The sequence below is a fragment of the Tetrao urogallus genome (assembly GCF_951394365.1).
Source record: "Tetrao urogallus genome assembly, chromosome: 2".
Lineage (NCBI taxonomy): Eukaryota > Metazoa > Chordata > Aves > Galliformes > Phasianidae > Tetrao > Tetrao urogallus.
The window spans coordinates 66,316,997-66,334,735 of NC_136814.1; the positions used below are offsets into that span (position 1 = coordinate 66,316,997).

The 17,739-nt window shown below is 48.6% G+C and overlaps 1 protein-coding gene across 1 annotated transcript in view; it reads right to left on the minus strand.

The window, feature by feature from the left end:
* Positions 1 to 17,086, minus strand: part of FOXO3 (forkhead box O3) — a gene marked incomplete at both ends in the record, with an annotated part of 70,584 nt that extends 53,498 nt beyond the window's left edge. Inside the window, one exon of the mRNA XM_079550152.1 lies at positions 16,505 to 17,086. Within this exon, the coding sequence (XP_079406278.1) occupies positions 16,505 to 17,086 (582 nt within the window). The remainder of the gene's footprint in view (positions 1 to 16,504) is intronic.
* Positions 17,087 to 17,739: the final 653 nt, after the last annotated feature.

Below are 17,739 nucleotides of genomic sequence, written 5' to 3' on the forward strand. Positions count from 1 at the left end.
AATTTATGACCGGATGCTCTATACACCTCTGTATGTCAGTAAATCATCAGGGTTGGGGGTTGATAGGAAGAACCCTGTGCTACTGCTCCTCTCTCTGCAGCACACTGCTGGAGAGGTCAGGCTGTGTGGAGTCCTTTGGGCATCTGCCCATATGAAATAACCGCTAGATCTGTAGCCAGAGCAAATCCCCCTCCTCTGCCCTGCAAGATCACACTAACACGAAAGGCTCATTCTTGTTACCTCTCCTACCTTGTTCCTACCTTATTATACACTACACATTAGAAAACACGGAAAGCAAACAAAAATTGCAGAGTGCACAGAAAAGCCTTGATGCAGCGGAGATAGGACAGATTTCCCAGTTCACTTTTCCACCTCTTCACTTGTTCCATCAGACGCTAAGTGGTAAATAAAGCCCCTTATAACCACACGGGCTGACAGTTTTTACCTGGAGTAAGCTTCAGTATGTGACGTGCAGCATGGGAAATTAAGTCATTTAAACTCCTCCACCCTCCACAAACGCATAGGGAAACCTCAGCTAGCAGCCAGCACTCTGTTACATGGTTTTCCAACCTACAAACCAACCCGCAGCATGTCCTGCTGCAGAGACACTTATCTGCACTTCAAATACGTGCATCTGAATTATTTAAGTGTGCAGAAAGCACACAGTGTAAAAGAAAATGACTTCCACACTGCACAGAGTCGCACGGCAGAACTCCCCACTCCAAAAGCCAAAGCTGCAGCCAACAGCAGCTGAGGCACGGCAGGAATACTCCAGCACTATGGCTCTACAAAACTGTAAATGATTACAGAATAACGCCATGCAATCAAAGAACAAAATGTGTGCTGCAGATTAATCACTTTCCAAGACTGGAAAGGAAAGATAGGATTGAGAGATAAATCTGGCTGCAGTGTTTATGCAAGCGTATCATGCTCCTAAGGACTGAATGTCCCAGAACGTACGGAGGAAGTAAACAATGTGCCGGCACTCGCAGCTCCAAATACGCCAGCTCAGGCAGGACGCCCAACTTTCAGTTACGAAACAGCACCTTCGCAGCTCTCCCAATTGCTGCCTGCATCGCTGCTACCCGGGAAAATCTAAAACAAAGACCCAGCAGAGAGAGCCTGCACTCTTCCTCCGAGTTCCATGCTCTCCCTTAGGGCCCTGCCACCATTCCCAGAGGCCCCCAGATTCTCTCTCCTGCCATGCAGAGTCAGCAGCCCCAGCACACACTGGCAGGCAGAGGCTGCGAGCGCTTCTTGTCAGGATTTACTTCTGGACGCATACGCCGGCAACTCACATTCTCAGTGTCCCTCCAGCATATAATCACGCTGCTTTTGGCTGCTTAAGTGCTGCCAGCCTTCATGCATTCCTCGTTTTTGTGTAAACATGTTTACATTTGTAACTCCTGACTGGCTTAATACTGCATAGGCATTTTGAGGAAAACTCTAGGAGCACTTGAATTAAACGCAGCGCTTTGGCAGTCAATTACAAAGGAAGTAAATAGCAGACAGCCTGGATTAGGGGGGCTGCATTTCTACAGAGAAAAGTTTCCTGGTGACTGCAGCCACCATGTAAGCAAGAGCAAACACAAACAGTGCAACAGTTTGATCATCCTGTGAAAAACACCATGCTGTGCTGTGACACGGGCTGAAAAGAGAATTAGAGAAGTGACCCCAAAGCTGAAAGATCACACCCAAAGCTGGCTCTACTCTTTCAGGCCAAAACACGCGGTTGATGGAGCAGTATCATGGTGTATCTCTTGTCCCCTGCAAAGCAGCACATTCAGAAGCCATGAGGTCACAAGTTAAAAGTATCTCAGAGTAATGACTGCCCCCAGCATCTGACCACAGCCTAGATCCAGCCCTGGGGCTGCCCAGGTCACCAGGAACCCCTGCGGGCAAATCCACCCCCCCCCTCCCAAATGTTTGGGGTGGGCCTAGGTCACAGCAGCTCACATTGCAGAAGTACCAAGTCCCCACACCACAATTCACCTCCGCATCACAAAATAAGAGCTACGACATCTCTGCATACATAGCTCCCATTGCCACTGGGTGCTCAGAAGCACCATGCAGCGCCACACAGCAGTCCCTCACGTGCACAGGGATTCCACACAAACTGCTAACAATTTTCTGAAGATGGCAGTGACATACAGCACCAGGGTACGTATCACAACAGCACTGCACACAGGGAACTCACACCACAGAAAGCATCTACTTAAGGTCCTTCCTCCCTGCAAGTATCTGGCTCTCTATTACAGCCAATTGACAATAATCTACTAATAACAAGACTGATGTAGCTGCAAGAATCCCCTAAAGTGAAATTCTGCCAGTGCTAGTAATGGATCCAGCAACGCGTACCAGGTCAATGGCACAGGCATCTCCAATTCTTGGAAACATTACATCCAGTCTAATTCCCTCCCAAGGTCACAACCATCAAAAAATCCCAGTACATCGTGACCCAGAGATCTGTGACTAAACAGCTGTTATCAATAGCCCAGGAAACCCAAGCACGGTGTCTGAAACCTATAGCTGCTGCCTGCAAACCCCTCAGCTTCCCTAGTCTCTGCAACAGCTTGTGGAAGAGTGGTAGAGAATAAACGGTACACTTCTCTTGCAGGAGCTTTGCCAGATTTGCTTTTGCATTGTTTATTGCAATGCCTGTTTGTATGCAATTTATTGCTGTGGAAAAAGGCCAGCCTGTTACCTGATTAAAGTTCCGTCGTAATAAAGTTCAAAACTAGGGGCTCATAAACTGTGTGATCTGTGCCCGAGTTCTTTGAAAAGTCAGTACAGGGTTATTCCCACTATTACAGGAGCTGCTCTAACACCAGCTCCGCATTAAACTGTCTCCTGGCTATGAGAGAAGCCAGGTGATGCTTATCAGAATCAAAGACAAAGCACAAAGTTCGCAGCAGAGGCAGAAGATGCAAGAAGCTACAAAAGAAAAGGTTATATCTTTTTAAACCAAATATGCTGAGTCAGAGGGCACCCAACAGAGGATGCAGGATATGTACACAGTACTTGCATTGTATACTTTCACATCGTACAATCTATGGCATATCAGAGATTATTATCAGTGAGGAACTTGCAACATCATCAGAAGGGAAGGAAGAAGAATCAGCCCCTCATCACAGAAATCACAATTACTCCAAGTTTCATTAAGTATAACAAAAGCTTTTCAGGAGCTGATGCTTAACTTCTCCCTCTTTGGAAGACCAAAGGCAATCAGCCAACAGCACAGGTCACTGAGCTAGCAGGCATCAGCAAAACAATCAACCAGGTGGGGACCATTGGGTAGCTGATAAAATGGGTGATGAGCTTATTATGACCTTGTGGCTGCCTGTCCTAGTGCAGGAAGGTCAGAGAGGAGCCAGAGAGTGCTCTCAGCCCACAATCACAACCCAGTCATACAGATGGAAAACAACCTTCAAGTCTCTCCCAATAAAATCTCGCAGTTTTCTGCCCAAAACAGCAAGCATTTTAAGGACTGCTCAGCAGAGCCCTGAGGTGCACCGTCTCAGACACTGTTAGCTGTCTCAGTAAGGCACGCCACAGTGGAGATGCAAATCTCCCTAAGGCTGGATCATCACGTACACCAATGAGCAATCCCTATTTACACAGTATCAGCAGAGTGAATAACACTACCTGAATGACTAAGGATTTGCACCAGCACTGCTTACCCAAGGCTGGATTAGTTTAAGAAAATATACAAAATTGTAAATTATAGGTGGTGCTGTGAGCCCCACCTACACCTTGCATTGTCCAACACTTCCTATTATAAAACCCTGTTCCCAGTTGCTAATAGCCTTGCAAACCTGAACTGAAAGTACAACTGGAAATAGGGCAAGCAGCCTGGGATAGGGAAGACACTGAAAGTAGGAAGTCCTGGGACAGGGGAGAAGCATGGAACCAGGAGCTGGACAAAAAAACTTTGCCAGCTGGACAAAGAGAGCTGATCTGGAAGGCAGGGAGGCAAGAGATGACAGGAAAAGAGGGATGTATAGAGCAGGGCTGGGAAGAGCAAGTAAGGAGGATTGAGACAGGAGGCCGCAGGGCTGGTGCTAGCTAGGAGCACAGGGGATGGTGGGGAGGTGATGGTACACAACAGCACGCGTGGAAAGGGCATATTTCCTTACTAAGAGCTGAGCAACAAGCATGGAGCAGGGCCCATAGAGAAAGCATTGGGGATGAACTGCAACCCTGACACCCCCTGAAGCATGCAGCCCACCATCTTGAAGCTGGGGGAGGACAGTGTGCTGCTAATGGTGGTGTCACAGGGAACAAGAGAGTACATTTCATGTGAGAGGAGCAACTCTGACATTTCCAACTTCTGAGCATTGGCTTTTATATTTAAACATTTTTCGGTACAGACTTTGGCATAAATGAAGTATACTGCCATTTAGCACTTGTGTGGAACACTTCACCGAGTGGTCAGAACAACCTACACGGCTACTCGTGCAATCTTGGACTATCCACAGAAATATCCCAGCCATTCAAGCTACATTAAATCTGACTTTCTTGTTCCCTCTCTGCTCCTGGAAAATGGGGAAGGCGTGTGACTGCCGCTGCTGGCACCCACCTGCCGTATCATGTTGCCTCTAGGGAGAAAGCTGCAGGCTCAACCACGTCCGTCCCTACAAGGGGAATTGGTGCTTGGTGACTTGTGAGTGCTTCCCACAGAAAATAAGGAAGCCATCATCTCTCAGCCCATGCAGAGCTCTAAGAAAGCAACTGTCATCCAAATGAAAATGTCAAACCAGAAACCAGGCACTCGAGACTGGATAAATTTAGTAAGAGGTCATGATTCAACTACAATAGAAGGAAATCCACACTTAATTTCTCCAGCAATTGTTATCATAGTGCTCAAGTAAACCATTCTTCCTTCAGGCTGAGAGTACACCAAATCCACATCATTTCTCAATTTGCTACTTTATTTTTTTTTTTTTTCCTCTTTCCTTTAACTAGAGAACACTGTCATATTACAGGCTTAGTTAAGAGCCTCAATCAAAATTTAAATAAATAAATAAATCATGTGAATAGATATTGCCATGGTTAAATCCGGACGCAGATGTTGGGAAAACCCAAAGTGAACATTTCTCCTGGCCAAAACAGTGCTCTCTTCACTACATGTACTCTTGGATCCAGCACCTGCAAGAGACGCTACAGCTCATGTTGTCCAAAATGGACAAAGAATCTGATGACACACACACGTTTTGGAGGCTTGTCTGCACTTATCTGAGTACTCCGCAGCACTGTTGTGCCAATTCCAAATTACTGCGAGTTTAAGAAGTGTGCCAAACTCTTGTCAGAACAAATCCTTCAGCTAAGATTTTCCTTTTTAAAGGAAGAAAAAAAAAGAAAAAAAAAAGAAGAAAAAGAAGATGGAAAGAAAAGGAAAAAAGGGAAAAAAAAAATATTGACTACTTTTTTTCCTGCTTTCATTTTTCAGCACCATAGGATCAACACTGGCTGTTCAGTTGATAATACCCCTCTTTATTTCAAGTTATTTTTCTTCTTTCACCACCCACATTCATCTGGGACTTATTCAGTATTATCCTGCCTGACACCGGTCCAAAACAGCAAACAATTTCAGTAACTACACAATAAGCAGAGCATATCCTAACAGAGGCACTTCGTCATCCAGGAATCCCCTTATGTAACATCCAGCTCTGTATTGGAAATAATGTGGAAAAACTTGCAACGAGGTTAGGTAGAGTCCTGTCTTCAACACGACTTCTTCCTGCAATCAGGACTGAATTTTACAAGCAAGGAAACACTTCTGTACTTTGAGTTTCTGTCTTCAGAAAGAGGTGGAGATTTATGCCCTTTCTGCTTCTAAATTAGACCTCTTCAGTGCCCCATTTTATATTCTTCCTGACAGGTCCCTATTTTGTATTAAAAACCCGCTGTCATCGTGCTGCATAGCAAAAGACCTTTCCAGACGAAAGAGAAACAACTCCCGCCATGGAGTGAAGCGGCAAGAGGTAACTTCCTCAGTTCAGACTGTGTGGCTGAAATACCTCACCCAGCAACACAGTTATTTCCAGCAGGGTTTGATAAAATGGTAATTCACTGTCCAGAAAAGTCAACAACATTAACCATATTACACGGAGAAAGTCAAAATAGGTCATTCGAACAGCATTATTCCCCTTTCTTTTCAAACACAATGCAAAGCGGTTAAGTAGTCTCTCTTGCAATTAGCATCACCTTTGCCTCCTCAGTGCCCAAAACACACTGGCCTCACAGAGCTGCCCTCACCACGATCCCTCACCATCATTACTTCTCAGCAAACACACCTGGCTGAAATCCTGTCCTCATCGATCCCAGCCACCACTCTGACCCGTGGCTTCCCAGCCCTATCACCCCAGACCACAGCCACCTCTTTCTGCAGGCTGCTGCTGTCAGCCTCCAGACAGGACGGCTGCTGCCCAGAGGAGCCTCAGGAAGGTGGGCTGCAAGGATCTCCCCAGGGAATGGCAGGTGCGAGAGAGCTTTCCTGGATGTGAGAAGTCTGACATATGTTTCCAGTGCATTTTAATTTAGAAAAATGTTGGAAAGATTTTATTTATGTTTCTAATTAGGTAAACAGTATGCTTCCTCCACCTGCTCCAAGCTACCCCACCAGGCCCGGTACACATCAGATGCCGACAAACACACGTCAGGTTGATTTACTTCCCACTGCTAGTTCTCAGTGCCCTTCCTCCTCCAAGCCCCCTGTGCCACTACCTTATGGCCCAAATGCTTTCCTTCTCTTTTTCAATGTAAAACAGCCTTACTATTCATTTCCTAATATCTTTGTAAGCATGCAACTCTCTTTCTAGAAGCCTTCTGAAAAACAGCTCTTCGTAAGAGATTTTTTTCCCCTACCTCAAGTGTGCAAACCTCCTTGTACATTTTAATCAGAAATATTTTCACCATGCAGGAACTAGGTTGTAGGAGCAGCGGGGCAAGAAATAAATCAGCTTGGGGAAGCTGAGAATCACAGTCACCATAATGATGGAAATAATAGCACTGGGTTTGCAGGTTTCAGCTGCTAGACAAACGAGGCTGGATACCTCTGGCCCAAACCATTCAGAGCTCTGACACCATTTCCACTTTCAAATCTAAGATTTTAGATGTGGCCTACTTATCTGGGTCACATATATGGTTCAGGCTGTGCAAAAGTAGAAGCAGTTTGCACAAGATTCCCAAAGCGTTCAAGATCTTTTACAGGTTCTTAGTGGCAGCATCACCCTTGGTGGCAGCCTCACTCTTGGCATCAAGGCTATGCTTCTCCAAAGCACAAACAGCTGCCTCCTTCCACAGGACATGATGAATACTTAAAGAACCACCGCTCACTCTGAAACCTGACAAAGCAGACAAACGGTTTTGAGTTCTCTTGTACAGCGAAGCTTTTAAACCTAACAGATCATGTTGCACAAAACAAGGACACCGGTTTCACAAGTCTCAGCTTACACTGCATCTCAGGACATGACTTGAATTGGTATCACCAACTCCTACAAATTCCTGGAAAAAAAATTATCTGAACATTTGCTAAGGTCCAGGGTTTTGAAGAGCAAATAATAAGTTATAGGCTTTCAGGAAACCACATCACTGTTCTCAGAGCAAAACCAATCAGCAAAAAAAAGGTGATAACATGAGAGTCTGTGAAAGCCTCACACAAAGACACTCTTTGTTTAGCAGTGTTCTCGCTTATCGGAAGCCAATTTTATGTACTAAGCATATCTAGAACTTCATATACGAAACTGATAAATCCTCCATGAAGTACGAGCAAATATATTTGCCCAAGATAGGGTTCACTGCCTTACTTTACCAATACCCTCAAAGTCACACAGTTTTGATTTAGATTCAGTCCCACATTTTAAGGTATGTTTACATTATAGATTTTATGTGAGAAGGTGGGGCTACCTTTGGTTGTAACCCATCTTTGGAAAGCTGAAATATCTGTCTGAAGAGCCAGCATGGAGAGTAAATAACAAATACAGAAGGTTTTAAGAGTGCTGACATGTACCAAGATAATTTGGTCATAAAATAGCTTTGGTTAGAAGGGACTTCAAAGTACTTCCAATCCCCATATTCTAGACTGAGTCCACACTCTAGACTTGACAAAGTAAGTATGATGCTGCAGGTCATATCTTAAAGTTACTTATTTAAAATAATTTTTTTTATTCTTCTTCAGTCTATTTCAGGAAAAAAAAAAAAATATCAGAAAGCACTAATTTACATCGACAAGTAGTCTTAACAATTCCATTGCTGGCTCTTCAGACCAGGAAAACGCTCTGTATTAGAATATTACCAGGTAATGGAAATGCTTATAAACAGAACTTTGTTTACTTAAGTGCAAGCAAAATTGTTACTAACACTGCCTGACCTCGCACAGTGCTCAGGGGGAGCCCAGGTCCAACTGCAGCCAGGGCTATAAGCACTGCTGGCTCCATTCTTACTGACACTGATGAAATACATGCAGGCACTGCAGGGGAGCCCTGCTTGGAAGACCCCATCATGCCGCTCTGAAGTGGACTTACGCAGGGACAAGAATCGGGCCCTGCTCTCATCTGCCCCTACTGTACTGTCACAAACCAGGCTACACCCATGCAAAATGACTCGTGCCCCCTCTATGAACTGCTCTGCAGCACACCAAGGTGAGACACGTGCGTGCCTGTGTTGCGGTGCGCCTCTACCTGCTCTCCCACAGCAGGCTGAACCCTGTCCTCCCAGCCTCCTTGTTTATCTGCTGGCCTCCCACCCCTCTGGGGTCACGATAAGCAGATGCCACCTCCCTGTCGACACGCTGGCACCCAGCCCAGTTCTGCCCTTTGGCTTGTCATGTGGCCGGGGAACCAGCAAACCAACCAAAAACTTTTTTTCTTAGGACTATGCCGCACACATCTGTTGGTCACAACCCCAGATGTCTCCATGGACCCACAAAGAGCTGGAAGCCTGAAAAAAAAACCAGGATGCAGGCCTGTCCAAAGTGCCAGGGTGTGAGCAAGCAAAACACAAAGCACGAAGGATGAAGGTAAGCCCAGTGGTGCCAGCCAACAAAACCCACACCCTGGGCAACTCTCCTCCCTCCCCTCGTGATTCCAAAGTTCTCAGCAGGGTTTTGTCAGCAGACCTCAGCACAGACCCACCCTCCTGGGCAGGGGCTACAGGGACACACAGTGGCATGACTCAGTGATTTACCCCGCTGAAACATGCCCACCAGCCCCAGGGCGCGTCACAGCCTGGGATGATGGCACTGATAAGAGCTTCACACCCTCACCAGCAGCTTCTTGACTGCAATTCAATGCTGTCCAGGATGACACGGGCTGCAGAGGCATCGACACAAGCCTTAGGTGCTGCCTGCCATCCACCTCACTGTTATTGCCCCCAGCCATCCTCCAGTGCCTCCCTCACACTCCCATAACTCACACCAAGCTTCAGCCTCACCAGCAAGGGAGAAATTAAATGAAACAGAAGTGTGAAAAAAAGAAAAGAATACCTTGGCAAATGAATGCGTTCAAGTGAGAACACCACATTTCATAATTCAGCTCGCAAGTACATTATATGTTTTGATCAAGCAAGTAATTAATTCCATTCGTTACTTCAAGTCTGTTATAGAAACCCATCTTCACATCTATCAGTACAAGTCTCCAGAAAGGCCTTTTTTTTTTTAAACCAGTGAAACTGTACAAAGGTGTCTTATTTCAGTAGAAATCCTTAAATAGCCTTTATTTTTAAATCAGCTCTAGTGAACAGATTAAGAAAATTGCACCAATAAGCAAAGTCCAAGCAGCGTTACCACTGAGACACCAGCACTGTTAACTCCTGACCCGCCTCCAACTCTGCAGAGCAACACTACGAGCAAGGCAAATGCGCCAGGGCATAGCCCAGAGAAAGAACTCTGGCTTTGCAAGGCAAGACCAGCTCCTCCCAAACCTCGTCTCAAGGCCCAATATCAGGGGCACCATCATGGCTAGAAACAATGACAACGTGACAATAGTCTTCTCTTCCAGGCAGCTCCTTCAAACATCACCAAACGGTTAGGGCAGAGCACTGACACGATCACTCATTTCTCTGCTTCTTCCCAACTCCTGACAGTGCCCTGAAATGGCCATCCTGCAGCCCCATCACCTCTGACCCCATCCTGTGACAACTCCTGCCCAAGGCATTACTCAGGACACAAAGCAGCTGACTGAGAAGACTTCACCCACTGTTGCTCAAGGCCACGCTCCACTCCAGTGGCAGCCAGCTTCTCAATGGCTGCAGGAACATAGAGGTAGGCCCAACGTACAAACCTGGAGGAGCCCTCCCTGCAGGCCAGCCCCAACTCCTGCCAACAGCCTCGCAGAGCTGAGCTCTTCCCAAACATTGGGCTGGGACCGCATCACTGCAGTCCTCCAGGTTTCTGCATGGCCACCAAAAGGAAAATCCCAAGTTCTGTGGAACAAAATGAAATCTCTCTCATCCTGTTGTTTAACTTCCTACAGTTTGCACTCTTGGTCTGGCGTTCAAGTGCTTAGAAAGAGTCATTCACCAGAACACGACGTTCTTTGCTTCAAGACAACACTCAAGGCGTCCCTGTTAAGGCACTTGTTGCAATTGTCACGTAAGGCCACCTCCAGGATTTCTGGATCTCTGTCAGCAGCCATTTAACCACTCCCTGCCTCAAGCCTTCTGCACACCCTCCCAAAGACTCAGACTTCTCCACACTGAGGGTGACGGAGCACTGGAACAGGCTGCCCAGAGACGTTGTGGAGTCTCCTTCTCTGGAGATGTTCAAGACCTGCCTGGATGCCTACCTGTGCGACCTGCTGTAGGGAACCTGCTTTGGCAGGGGGGTTGGACTCGATGATCTCTGGAGGTCCCTTCCAACCCCTACGATTCTGTGATTCTGTCCACACCTGACAGAGCTTCTGAAGAGCCAACTGGTCCACCCTGGGGCTCACAGACACAGCACTGCAGCAAAGTTCCTCCTGCTTCTCCAGGTAAGCTCATGTGCTATTCCTCAGTGCCGAGGCTCTGATGGCCTATCAGGTCTATAGCAGCACACGCAGTTGGGTTTTGGCAAGTTGAGAAGCAGAGTTCTTTATTCATCTCCCTCAACTGGAGAAGCAAGGGCTGAACCTACTGCTAGCAAAAAACACTTTGAAACATGCTGACTTGCTTGAAAAGCTAAGCCAATGTCAAATAAATGTCACATACACATGGCTAAGGAGCTGGGGGCTGTCAGCGTTGCAATGGTATCCCATCATGCGCAACTGAAGCACAAGAAAGCTGGCATGGCCATGCAAAGAATCATGGGATAACCCATCTTGGCTTTGTCTGAAGCAAGTCAGAACAAAACATCTCACTCTGAAGGAAAATCCCCCTTCTGCAGACAAGCCACTTTTTAATAATAAGTGCTAAATGGACTATTCAAGCAGGTAATTAATGTTAATTAACATATGTCAGGTCATAAATTGGTTAAATGCACCTCATTTTCCAAGCTTGGTGTGTGGCAATGCTCAGGAAATTGTAGTAAAGAACAGTCCAAGTTTGTAGAAGTAGAAAAAAAAAAAAAATTGAATAAAAGGTTAAGCTTAATCCCCACTGAACTCACAATGTGCTGAGTCAGCACTACTGAAAACCAAATGATGGTGCACGTTACTTCAACGTTTTATTTTCTGCTACTGAACCACTGCACTGTGCACATGTTGCCATCCCCAAGAAAAGCCACATCAAAAAAGCAGCAGCTCCTTCGGCGCCGTGCTATCGGCAGCCTCCACACTCTCCGCAGGACATGACCCCAGTTAGTGCTGCTGGGGCTCCTTTCCCACATGAGCTTGGGAATGGCAGCATTTGGGTGCTCAGAGCTCACCCTCCTGCGGGCAGATCAAGCCTTGAAACCTTGAGGGCTGTACGCCTTTAAAGGTAATGTACAGCTGCTATTTTACAGCCTTGCCCTGGGGCACTTCTTCTGTGACAGAGATAGCAGGAAAGCCTTTCCAAAAGTGGGAGAGAAAAGAGAACACGCAGGGTTTTAGTCTGGGCAGCAGCTTGCATTTGGGAGCACTTTTGGTTTCTCCCCTGGCAAGATGCCACCATACAACAACCCACTGCAATTGCACTGCAAGCACAAAACAAACCTCACAAAGACTTTCAGTGTCACCACAGAAGCAGCTGGCTGCTCAAACCTTGCAGGCCACCTTTAGGAGCCTGCCACCTACAGAAATCACCTGGCTGCTTATCCTGAGCCACCCCTTGTTCCCAGTAGTCCCTTCTTGCACGACCGTTTCAGATAGCCTGTTGTTTTTGAAGAGCTGATTTGAACACCAATTCCAGCACTTCCCAAGCAAGCCTACCTGACCGTGATGCTACCTTGCAGATTCACTGGAGATTTCCCAGTCTAAGTTTATCAGAACTCGTGACTCTACCTACAGCTGATGACTCTCACCAAGGCATGTGCTCATATCTGTATTTTTCAAGTCCTTAAGCAGAAGTGCTCCTCATTGAGGCACTGCGGGGGGGGGGGGGGGGAAACATCAGCACCTCTCGGAGGCTGCCCAGTACCTCCTTCTCCTCTCACAGAAGTTTCTTACCTGCACAAGCAGGGGAAAAATGAGATGTTTGATATATGCTTCCCATATAAAATAATAACGTGCACTAATATCTACACATGACTTCTACGGGAGAGTTTAAAAAGCCATTTATTACTGTGATGCTAAACTACACTCCTCTTCTGTGCAAGCAGCTTGTTCCCTAGCATTTCAGATTTTGGAACTAAATTCTGCATCTGTTTCGCTCAGCATGAAATTCACTTACAAACGTTACCGAGCATTTTGTTGAAGTACAAGCATAAGGCTTTGATCAGGTAAGGTGCTTAAGCAATAAGTTTAAGGACATGAGTAATCCCAGCAAAGTCCCAAGGAACTCTCCGCATGCTTAAACCCATGGCTAGATCAAAACTTGAAATAATCAGACTACAGTCTGCAACCTAAGCCCTTCTGCATGGACAAATAAGGCAGCTCAAAATTAGGGAAAAGAAAAAAAGTAAAAACATAATAGAAGGATGGAAAAAAAATACCCATGCTAGCAATCTACTGGGAAATACGGTGTGTGTGTGTTTTTTTTGTTTTTTTTTTAAACAAAAAAGCACCAGAAAAACAAAGCTAATGCAAATTCCAGTTTTACACTACTGCTCCTGATAAAACAGCAATTTGCTATTCTGAGGAGGGAGAAGTAAGAAGAACAGAGAGCAGCGTTGCTTCCTTCCCACATCCTTTGCAAAAAAAAAAAAAATGATAAAGAACGTCCCACACATCTTCATATCAGCATCTGGCTAACAGATTTAGGCATGTGCCTGCATCACTGCTAAATTTCTCAATAACCTGTGCGTTTGCTGCACTGGAGGAATTGCAGTGCTTCAGCACACATCCGTCAATAAAACAAGGTAATGAAAGAGGCAGTGTTTGCATACAAAGTCTCCAAAAAATCTACCTGCCAAAGTAAATAAGCCAGCAGTTAGTATTTATCCCTCATGAGGAAGATGCAACAGCAACAGTAAAAACAAGTGAAACAGGTGTAAAACAAACAGGCTTCTGGTATAACACCAAACCTAAGTTGGCTGTACCAAGATTTGGGAGTTATTGGTACCTGCATACGAGGGACCCATTCACAGCCCTGCGATACAGCTCAGTAGAGAGGAGAGCAGTCCCCCTAGTGTACTCTTCCTGCAGAAAAGGCTGTGTTTCACAAGAGAGTGCTGCGAGAAACTACAAAACAGTGCTATTGGAAACGATACGGGAACACTTCAACACGCTGCAGTGAAACCAGGCACCTCTGCTACACACACAGGGCTGCTTTGGCTTTCTGCTTCAGGATTATTGAGGAAAGCAAGCTGAAACGTTGTTTTTCCAAGTATTTAGCACGCAGCAAGTCAGCACAGAAGTTTTGCAATTGCAGGCTGTGGATAGGGTAACAGATGCCTGAATTCAGGAGCACAGACAGACAAGCCGTCGAGGAACTGCGTGGAGGCGCGTGCAATACTCATCCTACGCCACACAGCCAGCTGACACCTTTCCCCCAGCTCCAGCGATAAGAAATTTAAACGCTGACTCCTCACAGCAATCCCAGGCAGTCAGCAGATACGGGAGCACGCACCTCACCCCTCCCTGGCCACTCGCCGGGCCGCGCTGACAGCAGTGTGGGGCAACGGTTGCAGGCTGGCATCCTGCTGGCACTGGGGCAGGCTGGAGCTGCGTGCACGGGGCGAGCCTTATCAGAGTTAGCGGAAGCATAATATATGCCTTCCTAACCACATCTGAAACATTCGCTTCTGCTTTAATGCCCTGGGCAAAAATAATAATAATAATAATGTCTAGTCGAACGATAGTCGCAACTTTAATTTATAGCTCTTAAAATAATTGTTTTGAGGAGTGTAATCCCAGCTATGCGTATGGATTAGGGTCTTCACTACATCTCACTGGGAACAGCACTAGAATTTCATGTATAACAATACCTAGGATAACAAAGCAAGGTATCCTCTTCTCTTTGTTTAAAATGACTTTCCCCTCTCAAGGCTGGAGAAGAATATTGTTAAAGTGCGCTTGCAGCCTTCCAAGATAAACCTGGTTGTGTGAAATTAAGATAAAATCCTTTTGATGCAGAGTTATTTTCTGTTCACTTAAAATCTCAGGTTAAAACCTGGGAAAAAAAAAAGTCTGGTGTGAGATGCTGACATTGGCTCCCAAAGAGTTGTGTTCATTACCTGAGAGGGAAACACAGATGATAATAACATATAATGTGTTTGAGCATTGGGAGGCTAAGATGGAGTCTCTATTTAAGAGCAGTGCCTCTGCACAAATTCATTTACTTTCCAGGCAGCTGAAATATCCCTCTTCCCAATACACATGCAGAGACTCAAGTGGCTCCTGCCCTGCTCAGCTGCCCACGGTCAGCTGCTGGCCTCCCTTCACCCCACATCTCACTGTCTAAGCATGGCCCAGCTCCACAGACGGCCCCTGAAGGGGGAGGGATGTCCTGCACCTACGTGCTTCTGCACTGATAAAGGTCACCCTAAAGGCTGCAGAGGGACTCCTGAGCTAAATCATATGAGATAAATCCCAAGGGATCCAAGTTTTTAACACTGTAATTAGCTCCAAGTACCAGCTAATGCTGCTCAGGAAAGGAATCAATATCAAATTAACAGGATAAGTTGTCAGAAAAAATTGTGACTGTATTAAGCACGCTGATCAATGCAAACACTTGGCGCTACGGCCCGGGTCCTGCTGCTGAGGCAACGGGAGCTCTGCCACGCGTTCAGCCCAAGCAGCACAGCCCTGCTGCCCGTCCTCTGGAGCAGCAACACAGAGTTCACTGAAAATTCAACACAGCTGATAAAGTAGCAGCGTTTGCCACAGCAGCTGGCAGCGAGAGCCTCGGTTCAGTGTGCAATACCAACCCGGGAAGGCCATACTGGCACCTTGAGATTTAACCCTTCACCATACTCCACACTCACTGTCACAAAACACCTAGTGCCTAGCTCAGCCCCAACACTGCAGAATCCGTGCGTTTCAGAGCCATGCATTAGCCCCTGATAAACTTTGCACTCCTGTCTTACTGAGCCCGAAGTATGGCATCTCAATGCTCTCCGCATAGCGCCCCGCTTGGAGCTTAGCTGCAGGTCAGTCCTACTCCAGAACTACGAGGGGAGGCAGAGCCACCAACAACGCAGCCAGAGTTGCTTCAATCTGCAGTATTCCTGACTGGTTCGTGCAGAAGTTACCCCGATGCAAGGCAGAGAGATTCAAAGTAGAAACCAAACCTCTGCGCAGCACAAAGAGACTTCTGCACACTCACCCTCAACAGTCCCATCCCTTAGCAGCAGCTGCGATCCCCTGTACACCCCAGCAACGTTCTGGAGCACCCCCATATCTGTATGGCTGCACATCAGCCCCACGGGGTCGACAGATGGCCATAAGAAAGAGGCCCAAAGCAGTGGGTCAGGGAGTACCCACCTCACACCCCACTCATAGCAGGTAGGTTTTGCTGGGCCTCACTCTGCCACACTGGGTTGGTCAGCAGCACGGCAGTGATCTCAGTGCAGCCTGCCATGATGCGGGCTGGTATCACCCCAATGGACACAATGGATGGAGATGTGTGGGGGGCATACGGGCTGGCAGCACCAAGTCATCACTCCCACAGCCCTGTCAGCTCCATATGAAGACCGAGCCTTGGGCTTCCCTCCACCACCTTCAGGAACAGGACAGCACCAGGGCTTTTTCAGAGGAAAACGCAAGGCGATCTGCACACGAGCTGCAGGCTGGCACTGCACGAGAGCAACTCTGCTTAATTCTATCGCGAGTCACAAGGTCCCTACAACTTGTAAAAAACAAAAATGAAAAGCCTTTAAGAACACTGCCTTCTGCCTTTTCCTTCCCCGCTTACCCCACTGCACCAGACAGCAGCCGAACGACGAAAGTTCCCTCCTTTCCAACCCTTTTCCCCTACGCTGCGGACAGACGGCACCCCGTCCCCTCACCTTCCATCCGGCCGAGCTGTTGTTGTCGCCCTTGTCCTTGAAGTAGGGCACGCAGCGCACCATCCAGTCGTAGATCTGCGAGAGGGTGAGCCGCTTCTCGGGGGAGCTCTCGATGGCGCGGGTGATGAGGTCGGCGTACGAGAGGTTGCCCCACGCGTTGCGCCGCGACGAGCACTTCCTCGGCGCCGCCGCTGCGGGGCCGCCGCCGCTCAGCCCCCCGCCGCCCGCCACCGCCGCTCCTCCCGGCGCCGGCCCGGGCCCCTCCGGGCCGCCTCCGGGCAGCGGGGCCGGCGGCCGCGCCGCCTCCTCGGGGCCGCCGGCGGCCGCCGCTTCGCCGCCCGCGGGGGCCGCGCCGCCGACGGCCATGGCCGCGCCGCCCCCCTCCTCGTCGTCGTCCTCCTCCTCGGGGATCATGGAGGCGGCGTCGGCGGGCGGCTCGCCGGCGGGCTTGGCGGGGCTGGCCTGCAGCTCGGGCCTCTGCAGCGGCCAGGTGCAAGAGCGGGGGCGGCTCTGCGGCTCGAACTCGGGGTCCAGCTCCACGTCCAGGGGCGAGAGCGGCCCGGGGGGCGACGCCTCTGCCATCTTGGCCTCCCTCGGGGGCGGCTGCGGCGGCGGCGGCGGGGCGCTGCGACGGGGCGGGCGACTGCCGGCCCCGCTCCTCCTCCGCCGCCGCCTGCTCGGTGCCGCCGGGAGCCTAGCGGGCGGGCATGCCGCTCCCCGCGGGCACAGAGCGAAGGGGCAGAGCCGGCAAAAATAACAAACGGAGAGCGAAAAACGCGATTAAATCGGGCGGAGCGCCGGAGCGCGGTGCCGGGGCGCGCTCGGCGGTGCGAGTGTGCGTTTGTTTATGTTCCTTCACTCCATGCGGGCGCTCCGGCCGTATCCGCGCCGTAGCCGGCCGTGGGGGCCGGAGAGTACCTTCCCTTCGTCGGGGGTCCTGCGCTCGTCCCTAGGCGGCACCGAGGAGTCCCTCCTTCTTCGGGACGCCCCGAGGGGAGCGCCGATTCCTGCGCGCCGCTCGCCGTCACTTCGCGGTGCCCCCGAGCCCCGCGGCACCTCCTCGCCAGAAGGAAAAAAAAAAAAAATGTAATAGTAATGATAAAAATCCTTTCTCTCGCAGGGAAAAAGAGAGCACGAGAGGGACGGAGCTCTCCAACAGGTCCGGGAGCTCTAAGCCCTCCCTCGGGCTGCCGAAGCGAACGGGTTTTGTTCCAGCAGCACCGCCGCGCTCATAA